The sequence below is a fragment of the Camarhynchus parvulus genome, chromosome 20 (assembly GCF_901933205.1).
Source record: "Camarhynchus parvulus chromosome 20, STF_HiC, whole genome shotgun sequence".
Lineage (NCBI taxonomy): Eukaryota > Metazoa > Chordata > Aves > Passeriformes > Thraupidae > Camarhynchus > Camarhynchus parvulus.
In genome coordinates, this window is record NC_044590.1 from 13,005,590 (window position 1) to 13,024,639 (window position 19,050).

Sequence of the window (19,050 nt, forward strand, 5' to 3'; positions counted from 1 at the left end):
CTCCCACCCTTTGGGCCCTCACAGGATGTGTGTTGTGGTTTGGAAAGCCAGGTGCCTGCTAAGGAAGGCAGGAGCCTCCCCTGAAATGGAGAATGTAAACCCTCCCCACCCCTCTGAATTGCCATAAATTTTAAATTAAGGGGCTCTCAGGCAAAAATATGGGAGCAGGAAATTACAGTTCTTTAATAGGGAAGAAAGAAAAAAAAAGATAAAATAAACAATGCAGTACAGTAGAACAACACTGCCAGAGTCAGAACCCAACCTGACACCCTGTGGGTCAGGGTGCTGGCAGCAGTCCCATTGGAATTGTGGCTCAGCCCTCCTGCAGTGTCAGGGGTGGTTCTGCTGGAGCAGGGATCCTGGAGAAAGGTGCAGTCTCTGCCTCTGAAGATCCAGTGGCAGAGGCAGCTGCTGTTCCTCTGGGAAATCCAGTGGAGAAGCCGTGCTGGTGTTCCAGAATCTCCAGATTATATCCAGGTAGGAATGCCTGGCTCCTCCCTCTGGGCTCACATCTCCCAATGGGATGCTGTAGTTCTTATCAGCCATGCAGGGACATTCAATGGCTGTTATCAGCAGATGTCCCCTCCCCAGGGAGGAGTGATTGTGGTCACTCAAAGAGAGAGATAAGGCAAACTGCTCACTTGACAAAAGATAATCTGCCATGCAGATTGTAATGGAATACATCTTGAGTTGCAATCTTCAACAACCAAGGGATTCCACCTGAGGGGAGGGAGGTGGGAGCAGAGCTGACACAAATCCTGCAGTTCAGCTGCACGTGGGCTGCTCACGTGGGGCTGGGGCCATCACACACATCAGCTCCTTCCATACATCTTGCACTAACGAGCTTTTCATTTACTGCTCAGCCCTGCCTGGAGCACTAATCCCTTCCTCTGCAATGACCAATATTTCAGACTTCAGATGCTGAGAGAGATGTTTGCTCCCTCCCACAAATATGGATATGCTAAAATATGGGCCAGAGAGCTGCACTGCTCCTGTTCCCAGCAATATTTCATCCCAGACTGGCTGTCAGATTAAAATTTTGCCATCTGGACTGGCAGAACTTAGGATATCTCCTGGAAAACAGGGATCCCAGGTTTGCAGCGAGCTGTGCTTACCGCTTCCCAAACCACCATCAATTTTTCTAAATGTTAGACTTCAAAAAATCACAGCACTGTAATTTATAGAAGTGCTGTGTTAAACACAGCAGAGGATTTTTCCAAAGGCTGGCTTTTGCTTTGCCTCACTGCAAGTCTGCATGGGAGGGTTGAGGGGAAGGCAAGGCAAGGAAAATTCCGTTTTGAACATACAGAAAGCAACAATTGTGACATTTTTACCTATCCACCAGCCTAGGTGGGTGTCCAGGTGTTAAACAGAAATCCTTGGGGATGCAGGCTCCCATCCACCTCCACCCAGGCTTGTGCCACCATCAGTTTTCTCAGGTGTCTCCACACAAGGCACCTTCACTTCCTACAGAGCTTTGCTGCCATCACTGCTCTTCTCCACTCAGATCTCTGGGGCTCTCTCTCTCTCTCCCTCCCTCTGCCACTTCCCAGAGCATCCCTTTGCACAGGACAGGTCCCTGGATGCTCCTGCCTGGCACCCTGGCCACCCCACAGACCCTGCTGCCCTGGGCAGTGAGCTGCTGTCACTGTGTCCCCAGGGAGTCACTCACTGCCTCTCCAAATCTCCAAATCTCCTTTCTGACAACATTTTTTTTCTGCCCGCACAGCAAATGTCTGGACAGGATTTCCTGGGGCATTTGGGGCCACGTTCAGGTCGGTGCCAGAGATCCCACCCAGTCAGCTGGCTGGGAAGGGAAGGTGGCTCTGCCAGTGCCACTCTGGGCTTTTGGAGGCACAAAGCCCTGCCCTGCCCTGCAGAGCTGGGGCTAAAGCTGCTCCATGGCCACAAGGACAGAGAGGACAAGCAAGAGCTGGGTGTCTGCAGCTCAGTGGCCCCAGGAGGGCTGTCTGAAGTGGTGGCAGGGACAAAGCTCTGCTGACTGACTGTCACAGCCCATGAGCACTAGCATCCGTCCCCTGCTACACCCAAAGCTGGTGTCAGCCCCTCCCCAAACAGCCCTCCCAGGCCCTGGTGCTGGAGCAGTGACATCCCAGTGCCAAATGCACTTGGACAGGGCTGAGAGCAGCCCCGGGACAGAGGGGGAGGTGAGCAGTGATATCCCAGCCTAGAGCAGCCTCAGCACTTGGGAATTCCAGGCTTCATCCCACGTTCTTTATTTCCCCCTGCCCTTGCTGTGTGCAGGAGGAAGGGGTCTCACACAGCTCCACAAGATCTGTTTGATCAGTGCCACATTTTCCAAGCAGCTTCCCAGCAGCTTTCCTTTGCCCACTGCAGTAATGCCATGACAGAAGGGTGGGAGCTGCGCTCACCATGGCACTCATGATTAGCAGTACCAGGCAGGAATTAAAGCACAGATGCTCAAATGCACATTTGCTGTTCAGCTCCAGGCTCAGAAGTGGCCCCACAAATGTGGTGGAGAGGCAGCACATGCAAACAATCACCCCTCAGTTATGAACAGCTGCATTTTGAACCTGAGGCAGTAGAATGTTGGATTGCTAAAGGCCAGCAAAGCAGAGGCAATGCCTCTCAATCAGGAGGTGGAAGCAGGGTGTTCCTTGAAGCCTTCCTGCTCTGCTGCCTTTCACTCTGGTTGTCCCTGCTTTATTCTGAAAGGGTGCAATGTCACCAGCTAATTGAAAAGCAGCAAAAACTATTCCTGTACACAAAGACAGAGCTGCCAGGTCACTGAGGAGTGATCCCTCAGTCTCAGGACGGTTTATCCTACGTGCAGTGGAATTTTCAGGATCAATCACCCCTAAAAGCTCTCCCTTTCACCAGCTTTTTTTCTGGATTCATCCTGGCAGACCTGTGCTCAAAGCCTGATTCCAGGGGTGCTGCTAACACCATCCAGCCCTGCCTCCCTGCATCATCTGTGAAGCTGTGAGGGCTGGTGTGTTAGAGCAGGGTCACACAGCCACCGGCTGCCCAAATCCCTCACTCCAGCCCCTCTGCCTTCCTTGAGGGCTGCCCCATGGTCAGCAGGAATCCAAGCAGCCCTGCAGAGGCTGGGTTTGTGTTTTGGGAGGTCAGGACCAGCTCCCTGGGATAATTATGCCCCTAATTCCTTTTGAAAGGGTGGAAATGTCTCCAATCCCATAAAGATCCAGGGGCAGGGCAGGAGAAGCTCTCACCCTTGGGCTTTGCACCCACAGATGCTCTGGGGCCCCCGCCCTGCAGTGCAGGCATGGTGTGACCCCCTCAGTGCCTCTGGGAATGTCCTGCACATGTGTCAGGAGTGATTCCCACCAGGAGAACACAGGCATGGCCAGCTCTGCTCCACATCCCTATGGAAGCAGGGAATAACACAGGGCAGTAACATCAACAGGGTTCATTGGCCACTTCACCCAGCAGATTGACTGCTCTGGGAAGAGGCTTCACCTGGGCTCTTGGGCATCTCTGTCCTTCTCCAGCTCTTCTCCAACCTTCTCCAGGTGGGATCTACAGATATTTGAGGCTGAGCTTCATCCCATTGGTGCTGGAGCCAAGCCCAGGAGCAGGGCAGAGGTGCCCAAACGCCTCAGGGCACGGTCAGTGCTGGAGATGGAGGTGCCCACCCCATTCAGGGCTGCATCCCTTGTTCCCAGGTGCCAGGCTGTGCCCAGGACAGTGCTGGCAGCAGCAGGGCCGTGCTGTGTGCTGTGTGCTGTGTGCTGGGCTGGAGCTCCTCTCCATCCCCACAGCCCCATGGAGCTGCCCATGTGCTGATCCCACAGCTCTGCTGGGGAGCAAAGGCTTGGAGGAGAAGCTAGATCAGACCAGGAGTGTAAACTGGGGGCAGGAAAAAGGAATTTGGGCATCTCAGAATTTTGCCCAGCACCCCCAGGCTTTGTGTTCTTTATGAACAAATTCTCCAAAGCTGCCTCGTGGTCTCCAAGCCACAGAGAGCTCCCCAGCAGGAGCAGCTCCTCGTGGAGGTGATGCCTCAGGGAACAGAGGCTGGATGGAGTTCAGAGCAATAAAGTGGAGATTTATTGAAGAGCCTTCAAAGGCCACAGCCTGACAGTACCTGGATGGCTCCAAGAGGGAAGCAAAAGAGAGCTTGGCCATGTGATTCCATATTTTTATAAGTTTTAGTAGTGAACTGTCCAATTAACAGTTTCAAATGATGAAGTCATCCTCCCTGCTTGCTTGCTTATCCTTCTCTTCTCACATTGTTGATGCTTTGGCCCTGAAGTTTGCAGAGATTGTCCTTGAGTCTCCAGCTAGGATAGGATTGTTTGTGAAAAGATCCCAGTAACATTAATATAAAGCTAAAAGCTGCACACCAAACAGAACAGAAAAACTTAAAACCAAAGGTCTCAGTTTATCCCCATGCTATTCCTATAGGATTGTTTTGTCTCCACCACCCTGTGAAAAGATCCAGGTAACACTTAATATAAAGGTAAAAGCTGCACACCAAAAAAGAACAAAAAAAATCTTAAACCCCAAGGTATCAGAGGGAGTTGGTGCTGTGCATGAAGGCTCTGCTTCATCCCACTGGGAGCCCTGGAGCCACAGGGAGATCCCACTGGCTCCTCCTGCCTGGGACTGGGGACAACACTGGCTCTGCTGGAGAGAGCCAGAAGCACTTCACCAGAGCCTGTCAGAATATAACAAAATTGCAGCAATTTCATTTGAGTTGCATCTAAGGAGGGAGAAAAATTGAAGAGGGAGAGTGTAACAGCGTAGAAGCATCCTACTTCAATTTTCCTTTCAAATAGCTTCCTATTTTTGATGGTATTTTGTATTTATTGGATTCAAACAGACCTGGAGTCAAACATCCTCAGTGATCAAAGTGATTTGGCAGGCTGAGGGGAGCTATTTTCTTGGAGGGTTTTTGTATCTCCAGGTTTCACCTTGGGTTAGAACAAAAATCCAGTTACCCATCATGAAAAGCTCCATGGAAGTGCCTCATTCTGTGATCTCCATCCCCTCAGCCCCACAAACAGCTGGGTTCATTCCAGCAACAGCTGCCCTGGGAGGAATTGCCTTTCCCTTTCAATCCAGAGAGGGAATAAATAAACACAGATGAGGCAGAGGTTGGGACAGAGGCTGTGGGTTGTTCCTGTCTCCTCTGAGCCCAGCAGGAATGTTGGCTACAACTGGGCTCAGAAGGGGAGGGCCTGAGAAGGATCTGGAATTCATCTGTCAAAAAAGGTTCTTTTCCACCATGCAGTGGAATCTGGGAGGGTTGTGGTGATCACACCTCCACAGTCACATCTCCCCAGCAGACTCCTGGCTCAACAGTGAGACTCTGCAGTGCCCATTCCATGGAATGGCACAGAGAGCAGCTGCTCAGGGATAAGGCATTTATGGAATATCTCCTCACTGAAGTCCCCAGGGCAGGGCATGACTGGGGCAGGAGGTGCCACCTCCTTGTCCTTAACCCTGGCACCAACTCCTTGGCCCCAAAGCAGCTCTGGTGTCTCCAGCCATGCTCAGGTCCCCCCTGCCAGATGCTGCCACAGGCACCTGGGGAACCCAAGGAGGGTGGAAAAATCATCTTTCAGAACCCAGCCTGTGAAAAACACCAATCACTTGATTTTAAAATTTTAAAAGTTTAATAGTAATAAAATGGTTATAAAAATAGCAATATAATTACAGCAATAAAAATTTTGGACAATTAGGATTTAGGACAATATGAGACAATAGAAACAAAGAGTTATGGACAGTCCAGGTACCTTTTCTGGGCAAAATAAGCCCAAAAAAGGACCCACGTTAACAGAAGATTAACCCTTAAAAGCAACAGCCTGTTGCATATTCATACACCTCATACATGATGCATAAATTCCGTTCAAACACAGGATTCTGTCTGGTCAGTGTCAACTTCTTCCTCTGAATCCTGACGGTGTCTTCATGGGAAGAAGTTCATTTCTTCTGATAAGAGAGCAATAAATTCTCTTTCTCTGAAAGATTTAGGTGTCCTGTGGCTGCTATTTTGGTGTGAGTACCTCATTTCTTTCTTTAAAAAATATCCCACATACATCGTTTGTATTTTAACTACAAAAGTTACCTTTTAAATACAAAACTACATTTACCATACTATTAAAATGTTAATACAGCACTACTAATCAATACAACATAATACATATAGTATAGTATATCTGAGTAGAGCCATACATTATGCACTTTTCACACAGCCAGTTACTGAAAGTGAGCACTGGCTGGGAAGCTCAGTGCCACAATAGGCAGGACAGAGCTCCTGGAATTCCTGATGCAAACCACGCTTCCCACCAGCCACCCCAGTCAGCCACACGCTGTTGTTGCCACTTGCCACTTGTGTCGGAGATGCAGGAGCCCAGGTGAACTCTCAGCTGCACTCCAGGGTGGTCATCCTGCCCTGCCCCCTGTCCCTCCGGCTCAGCCCTTCCCTCTCCCCATCCATCTCTGATTCTTTTCAGCCACTTCACGATGCAGGACAGGCTTTGCTTTTTGGGGCTGCACTGATTCTGTTTGTTCAGAGCACAGAGGAGACCAGCAGCATCACGTCTGACTTTGCCGTTAACTGAGTGTTAATTGAGCGTTAATGAGCTCAGCACACCAGGGCAGGGTGCTGTGTTTAGCTGGGGCAGCTGCTCGCAGTGTGTGGGGTTAAACCCCCTGGTTTGTGCTGCCTTGTGAAAAACTAACTGCAGCAAGGGGGAAAGTGTTCCTGGGTGTCCAGGGAGTGGGCAGTGCTCCTACTTTGGGTTAAAATGCAGCTCAAGCTTAAGAAAATAGGACGTGGCCATTGTCTGCCTGGGGGAGAGAGGTTTAAATCAATAAATATCCCCATAAATATCCCCTTTGTCCCGACTTTTCTCCACACACATCTTCTTGCTCCTCCTTGAGATAAGCAGGTTAACACCCTCTGCCAACACCACCCTCCTCTGCCTTCAGCCCCCCAGTCTTCCTCCCTGCAGCCAGGAGGGTCCCTCATGCACGGGATCCATTTCTTTATCCTCGATGGCCCAGCAGGCAGTGAGGGAGCGACAATAATGAATTACCAGCACTAATTAACCCCTGACTGTCTCTGCAGTGGCTACGACTTCGACTATGACTATTACAGAGACGACTTCTACGACAGGTGAGACCCAGCCCGAGGGGCTCTGTGGGCTGGGAACAGGAGGGATTTGTGGGCAGAAGGGATTGGGGGTGTTAGGAAAATTAATCCACAAACATCAGAGGTTTATGTCCAAAACGGAGACAGAGGAGTGCTTTTACTTTATTTGAATAAAAGGAGAGGTCATGGGGCATTGCCCTGGGATCTCTCAAATTTTTGGAGGACTCAGCCCCCTTTTTATCCCAATTTCCCAGCCACATTTCCTTTCTCTCTTTCCCCTTTGGCTGAGGTACCTGGGAGGTTCAGACTTCCTGGAATGCCTCATACCAAAGATTTCCCTCTAATGTATAACCCTCCCTTTTAATTCTTAATGAATTTAGGGGGTTTTCTTCCCCATTGTTTCTTTCCTCTTTCAGTATCCAGTTTCATTTATCAGCAAACCCACAGTTTATTTGTAAAGGCAAATATCTTTTTCCATTCATCAATCAGTGGAATCCTTCCCATTGTTTCTTTTATCTCCCAGTGCCGGTTTTACCTACCAGCAGACCCACAGCTGGTTTGGAAAGACAAATCTGCTGTTCCTCTCAAGGGGCAGGAGGGGTTTGGGTGCAGGGGCAGTTTAGGGGCAGGAGGGATTTGGATGCAAGGAGGGATTTAGGGGCAGGAGGGGTGTGGGTGCAGGAAGGATTTGAGAGCGGGAGAGGTTTGGCGGCAGGAGAAATTTAGGAGCTGGAGGGGTTTGGGTGCAAGGAGGGATTTGGGGGCAGGAGGGATTTAGAGTCAGGGTGTCCAGCCCAGCCTGTGGCCCCAATCCCCGGGATGGCTGCGGGGCTCGGGCCGGGGCAGGGCTCGGCAGGGCCGGGGCAGGGCTCGGGCACCGCTCGGCAGGGCCGGGGCAGTGCTCGGCAGGGCTGCCCCAGCCCCAGCCGCCTCCCCTCCCCTCGTTTCCCCTCAGGATTTTCGAGTACCGGGGCCGGGTGTCGCCGGTGCCGCGGGTGGTGCCCGTGAAGCGGCCGCGCGTCTCCATCCCGCTGGTGCGGCGCGTCAAGGCCTCGCTGCCCGTCAAGCTGTTCGCCAGGTCGGCCATCGCCAACAGCTCGGCCAAGATCAAGTGTGAGTGTGGGCCCGGGCTGGGGACAGCGCGGGGAGCTCCCAAAAACACCTCAGAACGGCCGGCAACGGCACCCCAGCTGTGAGGGTGCACCTGGGGAGGGCGATGAGACGGGGATTTGGTGTGCTGGTTGTGAAAAATGCCAATCACTTGTTTTTAAAATTTTAAAAGTTTAATAGTAATAAAATGGTTATTAAAATAGCAGTGTAATTACAGCAATAAAATTTTTGGACAATTTGGATTAGGACAATATGAGACAATAGAAACAAAGAGTTACGGACGGTCCAGGTACCTCTTTCTGGGCAACATAAGTCCAAAAACAGACTCACGTTAACAGAGGATTAACCCTTAAAAGCAACAGCCTGTTGCATATTCATACACCTCCTACATGATGCATAAATTCCATTCAAACGCAGGATTCTGTCTGGTCAGTGTCAGCTTCTTCCTTTTAATCCTGATGGCATCTTCAGAGCTGAGCGAGGCAGGAAGAAGTTTGTTTCTCCTGATAATGGGGCAATAAATTCTCTTTCTCTGAAAGATTTAGTTGTCCTGTGGCTTCTCTCTCACTGTGAGTCCTTTCTTTAAAAAAAGTATCCTACATAGCATAGTTTCTATTTTAACCTTAAGTTATAACCTAAAACTATATTTAACACACTACTTAATTAATACAGCATAACTTTCTAACATAACACATATAATATTCATTTAATATTTGCAAAAAGCCAATCATAAAATGTGCATTTTTCACGCTGGTCAAAGAATCCGAATTTATTGTGGGGTACAACTGCTTATGTGTTCTACTCCAGCCACTAAAAGGCTCAGGCTTTATAAACTAAAAACATTCCTGATGGCAGCTGCATTACTGGATTTAGAAAGGCTGCCAGAAGTGTAATTGTACCAAAAGGTTTGATTCTTATACACAGGGTGATAGGGAGAAACATTTTTAGAGTTTTAGACTGATTTCTTCACATGTATTTAAAATTAATGTAAAAATCCAATTTCACAGAACCCAGGAGCTCTTCTCCTTGGGGTTCCAGGGGTGTTTCAGGAAGGTAAAAGATCCAATTTGATATTATTTGATTTGCTTTCCAAATTTTTAGTGTAAACATTAGTGTAAAGTTCTGGAGGGGCTGTAGTGCAGGTACAGCGTGAGCCTGCCGAGGCCTGGGATCAGGCTCCACAGCCTGCCTGGACACAGCACCCCAGGCTCTTTTGGGAGCAGTTTTCGTGCCAGTTCCCAGCCTGGGCTTCTCCCTGATTTTCCTGCCTGCTCAGGGAGCTGCCCTGGGCCAGGTGTGGGGTGAGGCTGCTCTGCAGGGTGCTGAGTGCCTTCCTGTCCTTCCTTCCTCCCCCCAGTGAAGAGCAGCGAGCTGCAGACCATCAAAACGGAGCTGACACAGATCAAATCCAACATCGATGCTCTCCTGGGCCGGCTGGAGCAGATTGCTGAGGAGCAGAAGCTGTCTGCAGGTCAGTGGGGGCGGGGATGCCTCGGGGCTGGCCGTGGGCATCACACATTCCTCCAGACTCTGACAGGGAAGTGTCAACCCCCAGGTTCCAGGGTAGAATCACAGGCCAAAATTACACACCAAAATTCCCAAAATTGCAGAGTTGGGGTTTAAAATGATGAGATTTTTTTTGTCTTTTGGTTTTTTTTTTAGCTTGTATTTTTTTAGTTTGCATTTTTTGTTCTACTGTTCTATTTTACTCTGTCATATGCTATCATTATTGTATCCTATCATATTCTATTCTATTCCATTCCATTCCATTCCTTTCCCATTGCTTTCCTATTTATTTCCTAGCCTATTTCTATTTTATCTTCTCCTATCCCTATCCTACCCTATCTTACCCATGTCCTACCTATATCCTATCTTACCCTACACTACCCCTTTCCTATCCCTTTTCCTATTGCTGTCCCATCCATATCCCTACCCCATCCCTATTCCTACCCCCTCTATCCAATCCCTATCCCTATCTTATCCTTGCCCTATCCCTATACTATCCCTATCCCCATCCCTATCCCTGGCTCCCACCATCCTGCTGGAGGATGTAGAACCTTCCCTGCCCTCTCCATGGTGTCCCAAGCTGCCTCCTCAAAATCAGCAGAACTCCCCATGGCAGGAAGCATTCCCACCATTATTATTATTTCCTCCCAGTGGATGTGGGGCTCTCTGACCTGAGGTCAGGCTGTGCCCCAATTACCAGCCCTGGCTCTGTGGTTCAGGCTGTGGCCCCTATTGTGAGCCCTGACCCAGGGTTCAGGTGTCCCCATTTCCCATCCCTGGCCCAGGGTCAGGCTGTGTCCCTGTTCCCATCCCTGGCCCAGGGTCAGGCTGTGTCCCCTGTTCCCATCCCTGGCCCAGGGTCAGGCTGTGTCCCTGTTCCCATCCCTGGCCCAGGGTCAGGCTGTGTCCCCTGTTCCCATCCGTGGCCCAGGGTCAGGCTGTGTCCCCATTTCCCATCCCTGGCCCAGGGTCAGGCTGTGTCCCTGTTCCCATCCCTGGCCCAGGGTCAGGCTGTGTCCCTGTTCCCATCCGTGGCCCAGGGTCAGGCTGTGTCCCCATTTCCCATCCCTGGCCCAGGGTCAGGCTGTGTCCCTGTTCCCATCCCTGGCCCAGGGTCAGGCTGTGTCCCTGTTCCCATCCCTGGCCCAGGGTCAGGCTGTGTCCCTGTTCCCATCCCTGGCCCAGGGTCAGGCTGTGTCCCTGTTCCCATCCGTGGCCCAGGGTCAGGCTGTGTCCCCATTTCCCATCCCTGGCCCAGGGTCAGGCTGTGTCCCCTGTTCCCATCCGTGGCCCAGGGTCAGGCTGTGTCCCTGTTCCCATCCCTGGCCCAGGGTCAGGCTGTGTCCCCATTTCCCATCCCTGGCCCAGGGTCAGGCTGTGTCCCTGTTCCCATCCCTGGCCCAGGGTCAGGCTGTGTCCCCGTTTCCCAGCCCTGACGTGGCCGTTGTCCCCACAGAGGCCCGGAAGAAGGTGGAGAGCAGCAAGAGCGAGGTGTCCCAGGAGGACACGGCCTCCGAGGCCGAGGCCACCGCGGAGGAGCCGCTCAACGGGGACGAGGGCGAGGAGGAGGGGCTGGCACGGGAGGAGGGTGAAGATGAACTGGTAAGAGAGCTTGGACAATGCATCCCTGCAGCAAAGGAGGGGGCCACAGTTTTACTGGAACTTGCCAAATTCCCAGGAAAAGTAGTTTTTCCATCCTCCAAAGAAATTGCAGTATTTAATTTAAATCTGATTGTTGTCACAACTTGTTCTTCCAAGCCTGCAGAAGCACTGCCCATGCAAATACATGTGGAGGTGCTGAAGAAATGTGGTTGGCTCTTGAAATTCAGACATTTATCTTTGATTTCACAGCTAGGAGTGGTTTAAACCAATCCACTCTGCACCCAAGTGATTCTTAGATGGATTTAAACACACAAGGACAGGCTGTGTTAGATGAACTGCATTTGCAGTGCCCTTGCAGCTGACCAGACATTCATGGAGACACAGAAGGGTTTGGATTGGAAGGAACCTTAGAGAATTTCTCATTCCACCCCTGCTATGGGCAGGGACACCTTCCACTGTCCCAGGCTGCTCCAAGCCCTGTCCAGCCTGGCCTTGGACACTGCCAGGGGCAGCCACAGCTGCTTTGGGCACCCTGTGCCAGGGCCTGCCCACCCTCCCAGGGAGGAATTCCTTCCCAATATCCCATCTAACCCTGCCCTCTGGCAATATGAAGCCAATCCCCGTGTCCTGTCCCTCCAGGCCCTTGTCCAAAGTCCCTCTCCAGAGGCACTTGTCCCATGGCACAAGCCAAGGTCTGACCCAGCCATGTGTGGGGACACAGCAGCCCCACTGCTCCTAGTCCTGCCCCGAACAGGGGTGTTCCTGGTGAACCCAGAGACAAATGTGTGCATTTGGATGGCAGCCCAGTGTTTGGGTACAGAGCAGGCACTGTGGTAACACTGGCATCACTGTCATTTATCCCAAACCAAAACCCTGCTGAGAACAGGATCAACTCCAGATCCAGGCTGAGGGCAGCAGGGTAGGAGGACATGACCTGCCCTGAGTGGCCCCAGGAACAGCTCCAGTCCCTCCCCACCCCAGCACTGGTGGCAGCAGAAGTGAGGATGAAGCTCAGCATCCCTCTCCTCTTCCTCACCCCCCATCCCCGGGGTGCCCACACTGCACATCCACAGCCCTTCCCAAGGCCTTAAAGTGCTCCAGCTCCACACACTCCCAGCTAGTTTGGACTCTCCTGCCCTGTCCTGCTGGAGCCACGCTGGGTGAGGGCTCTGAACAGGGTCCCTGAGCAGCTCCAGGTCTGGGGCCTCGTGGCTGGAGTCCCTCAGCCCTGCTGGAGGGGAGAGCTCACTCCAGGCACTGGGAAGAAGAAAGGCACAAGCTGTGTCAGGAAGAGGAAGGCCAGGCTTGAATTACATCAGGGCAAACAGATGGTAGACATTAGGGGGAAACTTGCTGATGTTAATGATGATAAAGAAGCACACAGCCTGTCAACAAAAAATGTGCACTTCTCTGCCTTTGCAGGGGTAAGAAAACACTGGAGAGACATCTGCTGGCAGTGGTTTGGGAAGAGCTGGTCCTCATTAAGAGGAGAAGAAAAAGATGACTGTTTCAGTTCACATCTCTGTTTTCTGGAGCTCCCTGGTCCTGATGTGGCATCAAGACCAGAAACGTTCCACTGCCAGCCTCAGACAGGCTCCTGAGTGCTCTGGATGGTCAGGGCAGTGTGCACAGGGAGCTCAGCAGAGCTCACAGCACTGAGCAGTCCTGAGGTGCCCCAGTTCCTGGAGTGAATCCTTTATCCCACACCCCAGTGTGGCTGTCACCATGGACATGGCACCCACGGGGGTCCCTAAAATCCCTTTGGCTCTGAGGGGCAGGGGGGTGGCAGGAGAAGAGCCAGAGGTCACTCAGACAGAGCTGAGGGAGTTTATTGAGTTCTGAGCCATAAATTTGGATATGGAAAACTCAGAGCAAGTGCAGCTGGATTGGTGGTCAGTACTATTTACTGCACTTAGTAGGGGATACAGAGATTATTGTGGATGTGCCTTAAATGTCACATGTAGGCAAAAAATGTCACCTGCCAGCCCATCAATGCCTGGTGTCAGCTGAGGGGTGTCTTGAGGGATGGTCCTGCTCAAGGGGAGATCCCTGCACACAAAGGGAGGGATTTCTGGAGGGAAAGCTAAAGGACTCCTGATGTGTTCAGGTATTTACAGCACACTATGGTTGATTTGCAGTCAGATTTTCTTCTGGTTTCATGCAGTTTTGGTCAATTACCTGCCCAGTCTGCATCTAAACAGTTTTTGGGGTTGGTGCTGGTGCCCACTGAACTCTCACACCACAGGAGTCTGGATGTCCCAGCCTCCTTGGCCTCCAGGGACATCTCATGTGGGATTTTACCAAGCAGATCCCTGAACAACCCCAAATCTGCTCTCTCAAGTTCAGGGATCTGATCCTGCTCTTGGTGTTGGTCAGTTCTCTGGGGTACTCAGGTTCACAGTCCCATGGCTCTGCAGCCAAGGCTTCTCTGCACCTTCACATCCCTGACCAGGTGCTCTTGGCCATCAGGAACCAGAACAAGGCCTCCCCTGCTCAGCTGGGTCGGAACTTACTCTGGATGCTGTCCCAAAGTCTTTGTTTCTTGCTCCAGCCCTGCTCCTCCCCCGGATGCCGGGGGGTGCAGGTTCCCCAGGGATCTCTGCACCAGTGGTGTGCAGGGGGTGCCTGCCATGGTGTCACAGCTTGGTGTCACCCTGATCCTCCCCCACAGGCTCCCAGTTGGCTCTGAGCCCTTCCAAGGCACATCCAGGGCAGCTGGCTCTGCCTGCCCTGAGCAAGGCCACCTCCCCTGGCTCTCAGGCAGAGCCTGTTCCCTTTCCTTTCCTTGTGGAGCCCCTTGTGTCCCCTGCAGAGAGCTCCTGGATCCATTTCCATCCCTGAAATCCCCACCCTGTGCAGGAGGTTAAACACCACTGTGAGCCCCCCATTCATTCCCCAGTGCTGCTGCTCTGCACAGCAGCTCCAGGAGCAAACTCCACTGAGAACCATAAAGGCTGGAAAACACTTCCAAGACCATCAAGGCAGTCCAAACACATGCTGTACTTTCCAAAGCCCTGCCTGGGGAGCAGTTCAGCACCATTATTATTATAAAGGCCATTATTGTGGCCTTTGGAGTGCTGGATGAGTGTTACCATTCTGGATGATGAGTTCTGCTGCAAACTGGGACCAGTTCCTGTGCTCAGCAGCAGAATCAGGACACAGATTTGCCTTCATGGACTGAGGCACCTTGGCAGCACTGAGCAGTTCCAGGGAACAGAAACAGGATAAGAGGAAATGGCCTCAAACTGTGCCAGGGGAGGTTTAGATTGGAGATCAGGGAAATTTCTTCTCTGGAAGGGTGGTCAGGCATTGGAACAGCTGGGGAATGAACATGGATGTGCTGGGTTAATGGTTGGACTTGATGATCCTGGAAGTCTTTTCCAATCTGAATGATTCTGTGATTCTGTTACTTCCAAGCCCTGGAGGGAATGACACACCCCAGGTCTGTTTGGCAGAGCCATTTCAGCATCAGGAGCCAGGGGACGTTGGTGTTTTTGCCAGGTATCCATACCAGGTGTGTTCTGTGGCTCATCCATCACACTGAGCACCCTGGCACTGCTCTCCCACAGCAGGGACCAGCTGGTGCCCACATGGGAGGTGTCCCAGTGTCCCAGGAGGGACACAGGGTGATTCACTGTTTGTGGTTCCCTTTTCCCTGCAGGAGAACAGCCATTACACAGACGTGGAGGATGCCAGGCTACAGTAACCAGGTACAGCCCCGTGCTGCTGATGGAGCCAGAGCTCTCCTTCTGTGCCCCTTGGGCCTGGGGGGTTGCTGCTTCAGGAGAGGCTCTTTCCCACTGATCCTCTGTGTTTTCCTAGCATGGAGCTTGGCTGCTCAGCTGGGTCACTGGCCAGCCCTTCACCCCCTTTCCTGAGTGACAAATCTCTGGGGTTCAAGGACAGTGCTGTAGCTCCCCCTTCTCTCCTTGCAGCTGTGAGCAACAGTGTGAGGAAAGCACGAGGCTGAACCCTGTCCTGGCACGTTGAGCAAGGCAAGCTGAATGGAAGTGCTGCTGTCATCTCTACCTGGCATTCAAAGGAGAAACATGGCCCGACATCTTCCATCCATCTGTAAAGCAAAGGCAAAGAAAACTCATCCTCCCAGCAGATCCCCACCACCCCTGCCATGGATTTGGAGCTCTGCAGGCAGCAGAGGAGCTCTGCACGACCCAGAGCCACCACATAGAGCAGGTGTGTCCCCAGGGCAGCCAGAGGTGCTCTAGAGCTGCTTGCAGCAGAGCAGAGAGAGCTCAGCCCAACCCAATAAAGACATTTTTCCTGTGTGAGGTGAGAGCCAGAGCATTTCCTAACTGAGGGAAAGTAGTGTCTCAGTCTGGACAGTTTGTGTTCTTGTGCTGAAGGTGCTGTTGATCAGAGGCTGTGGGGTGAGCTGTCCTCCAGCTCAGCCACCTCCTGCCACCTCTCTGTGCCCCATGAGCTGCTGTGTGTCCACAGTCACTTCCAGGTGCAAAGGAGTCTCTGCTGGAGCAGCTGCTGTGCTCTGGGAAGCTGCTTGAGGAGGGAAGGGGAGAAAAAGCTGCAGGAAATCAAGTGATCCCAAGCAGGAGAGAACAAGCAAACACCACCCTGAGTGGTTTGGTGTCCTCATTCTCCACCGTGTCAGGGCTGAGCAACCCTCTGCAGAGTGAGGGGCGTGGATGAGACCCTTTCCTTGGACCAGCTGCTCCTGGAAGGGATGTGGAGCACCCAACTCCTACAGCCTGGAGCCAGAGACCTTCCCTGGCTGCCCACACTTCTTCCTGCCGCAGTCAGGGCACGTCAGGAGCGTGGTGTGACCTCTCTGCTCCTGCCTGAGCTCCGTGGTGATGGCATGCCCGAGGCTGGGCACAGGGAATGCCCTGGGCACTGTGGCTGGGCAGCACCTCCCCTGTGCCCTGCCCCGTGCTGGGAGCAGAGGGCTCCTCGTGGGAGGCCTGGGCCATTCTCTCCTCTTTGTCCTTCCTGGGCTCCTCCCGTTTTCCCGGGGGCTGAACCTCACACAGCACTTTACTCACACCTGGTGTGTCCTGCCTGCCCCTTCCCCTCCAGATCCCACACACACAGCAGTGCTTGGAACCCAGAGCAGAGTCCACACCTTCCCCCTGGCCTGTCACGACACCTGGGTGGTCCTGAGTGCTCCAACCTCATCCACAGCATCTCTTGGAAGGGTGAAGGGAAAACAGCTCCAGGGGGGTGACACTTCCCTGCCCCTGGTGCCATCCTGGAGCACGCATGGCTCTTGAAGCACAAAGTTTTCTTTGCATTTCTTAGTTTGGGCTGCTTGAGGAGGGGTTGGAGGGAGCCCCGTGCTTGCCCTGCCCTTGCCCAGTTCCTGTGCAAGGTCTGCACTGAGTTGTCCTGAGCTGTTCTCCAGGCCTGGAGAGATGAGCTGCAGGTTTGGCTGTGAACTGACTGTGCTGCTGCTGTTTGGGAGAGGCGACCTTGTACATACGATCCTGTATAATAAAAGAAAGAAATCTGATGTGCTTCCCCTCTCTTCTCTCTGCCATACACACACTTGTTTCTTCTGTTCCAGACAAGTCTTTTTTCCCTTTCCAAGCCTCGGCCTTGCCCAAGGTATATCCCACTAGGCTGAGCAAAACATCTGTGTTCACTGGAGTTCTGGGGTTTTCCCTGGAGGCTTGGAAACTTCTTTGATGCAGGAGAGCAGGGGCCAAATCCAGGCCTTTAATCTCTGGATTTTTCACTGGTCCAGCTCATAACAGACTGGAAAAGTCTGGCTGCTTTGCCAGGTTGCAGAAGCCAGCAATGCTAAAAACTGCTCCTTAAGCAGCTGTTGCTCTGGGTGACACCAGAGCGTGTCAGGAGGGACCAGTGACCCCAAATGGTTGGGTTGGAAAGGACATTAAAGATCATCTCCTGGAGACCTTCCACTGGACCAGGTTTCTCCAAAGATCATCTCCTGGAGACCTTCCACTGGACCAGGTTTCTCCAAGGCCCATCCAACCTGGATGGGTTCTTTGTGGCTGAGCCCCCATCCAGCCCTGGAGAGCAAAACTGGTGAGTTTCTGGTGAGTCTGAGGTGGTTGAAGAGCCACCTGTCCATCTGTCCTGCCAGCAGTTCCCTCCAAGGGGAGACAGCAGCAGCAGGCTGATGCCTGGGTGTCTTTGTGGCTGGGAAGAGGAACAAGAGCAGGGGGAGAAAAACCCCCCAAAACCAAACCAGGTCAAACTGGCTGTCGAGAAGATGGGAATCAGCCCAACCTTCAGTCTGCTGAGCCAAGTACCAGCTGTGAGAGCTGCAGGGCCTCGGGGGCTCGCTGCAGCTCAGCCTTGGAGCACGGACAGCAAAGAGCTGCTTGGATTTTGTTCATTACTTTGGGAGGGACTTGGGGAGCTCTGAGCAGGCCCTGCAGGACAGCTCACGCTGCCCTTGGCTGTAGGTGGGGCCCCAAGGCAATGAGTTCTGGCTTTGGTGCTCAGTGGGGTCTGTCTGTCCCTGCAGAGAGCCCAGCTGAGGGGCAGTGGGGGGCAAAGGGACACCCCCACCCCTCCATCACCCCGTGGGCCATAAAGCCCCTGCAGAGCTCCCTGCTGGCTCCTCTGGTCTGTCAGGAGAGGAAAGGGGGCCCAGAGGGGTCACCCCAGCTCTGAGCAGGTTTTCCCTCAGACCCATTTAGGCTGGAAAAGCTCTCCAAGGCCACCCAGCCCAGCTTCCCCAGCTCTGCCAAGGCCATCCCAACGTCCCCAAGTGCCACATCACCTCTTTTAAACCCCTCCAGGGATGGGGACTTCACCACTGCCCTGGGCAGCTGTGCCAATGCCTGACCACCACAAAATTACATTTTCCATAATACCCAACCTAAACCTGAGGCCATTTCCTCTTGAACTATCCCTTGACAGCTGGGAAAAGAGACCAGCCCCCAGCCACATCCCATACAGGAGGGAGATGCTCCTTAGCCCTACTCTTGTTGCTGATGTATTTACAACCACATTTTTTATTGTCTTCTATGGCAGTACCCAGATAAGTTCAAGTTGAGCTTTGCCCCTTCTTATTTTCTCCCTGCATAACCCCACAACACCCTTGTAATTGTTCTAAATTGCCTCTCTGTTCTTCCAAAAGTCAAAAATTCTTGTTTTCTCCTTAGTTCCAAGCAGAAATTCAGCCAAGCCAGTTTTCTCCCCCATCTCCTCTTTTGGCTCACAGGCGCAGCCAGCTCCTGGCCCTTTAGGGCTGTCCTGCCTGACAGAGGTGTGGTCCTCCCCAAGGCCCTCTAAACATCCATGACATAAAAAGATGTGTCAGACCCCATTAGCTCTTGAAGCAATGCTGAGGCTCCCACCCTCTTTGCACTCAACCTCCTTTTCCATGGTCCAGTGTCCCCACGGCTCCCTGGAAATTGTCCCTGCCCTGCTGGGATGTGGGAAGACAAGGGCTGGGCCACTCCATTCTCTCCAGAACAACCCCACAGGCAACAATTAATTCCACAGCTGCATGTTCTGAAGAAAAGTGACCAACATAAACTGAGCAGCTCAACTGAACATACACAGCTGCCATGGTGGGAGCTTGAAAAAAAAAAAAAAATAAAACTTTTGTGAAAGACTTTCCCCACCACCCACAGAGGGAAGGTCCCATTCCCAAGTGTCCTGGACCTCACCTGGCTTCTCACTTGTGCTGCTGTTTGCTCCCATCCCATCAGTGGCAAAAGCAGCGTGGTCTTGCTTAGAAACTCCCTCAAGTCTGTCCCTGCTGCCTTGCCTGC

At 52.4% G+C, this 19,050-nt stretch overlaps 1 protein-coding gene across 3 annotated transcripts in view; it reads left to right on the forward strand.

The window, feature by feature from the left end:
• The window catches only part of RALY (RALY heterogeneous nuclear ribonucleoprotein), a 152,350-nt gene extending 135,549 nt beyond the window's left edge, over positions 1-16,801 (forward strand). For all 3 annotated transcript variants that reach the window (XM_030963149.1, XM_030963150.1, XM_030963151.1), the window contains 6 exons: positions 7,082-7,129; positions 8,061-8,218; positions 9,573-9,686; positions 11,178-11,323; positions 14,985-15,033; positions 15,259-16,801. In XM_030963149.1, the coding sequence (XP_030819009.1) occupies positions 7,082-7,129; positions 8,061-8,218; positions 9,573-9,686; positions 11,178-11,323; positions 14,985-15,029 (511 nt within the window). In that variant the 3' untranslated portion in view covers positions 15,030-15,033; positions 15,259-16,801. The remainder of the gene's footprint in view (positions 1-7,081; positions 7,130-8,060; positions 8,219-9,572; positions 9,687-11,177; positions 11,324-14,984; positions 15,034-15,258) is intronic.
• The last annotated feature ends 2,249 nt before the right edge of the window (positions 16,802-19,050 follow it).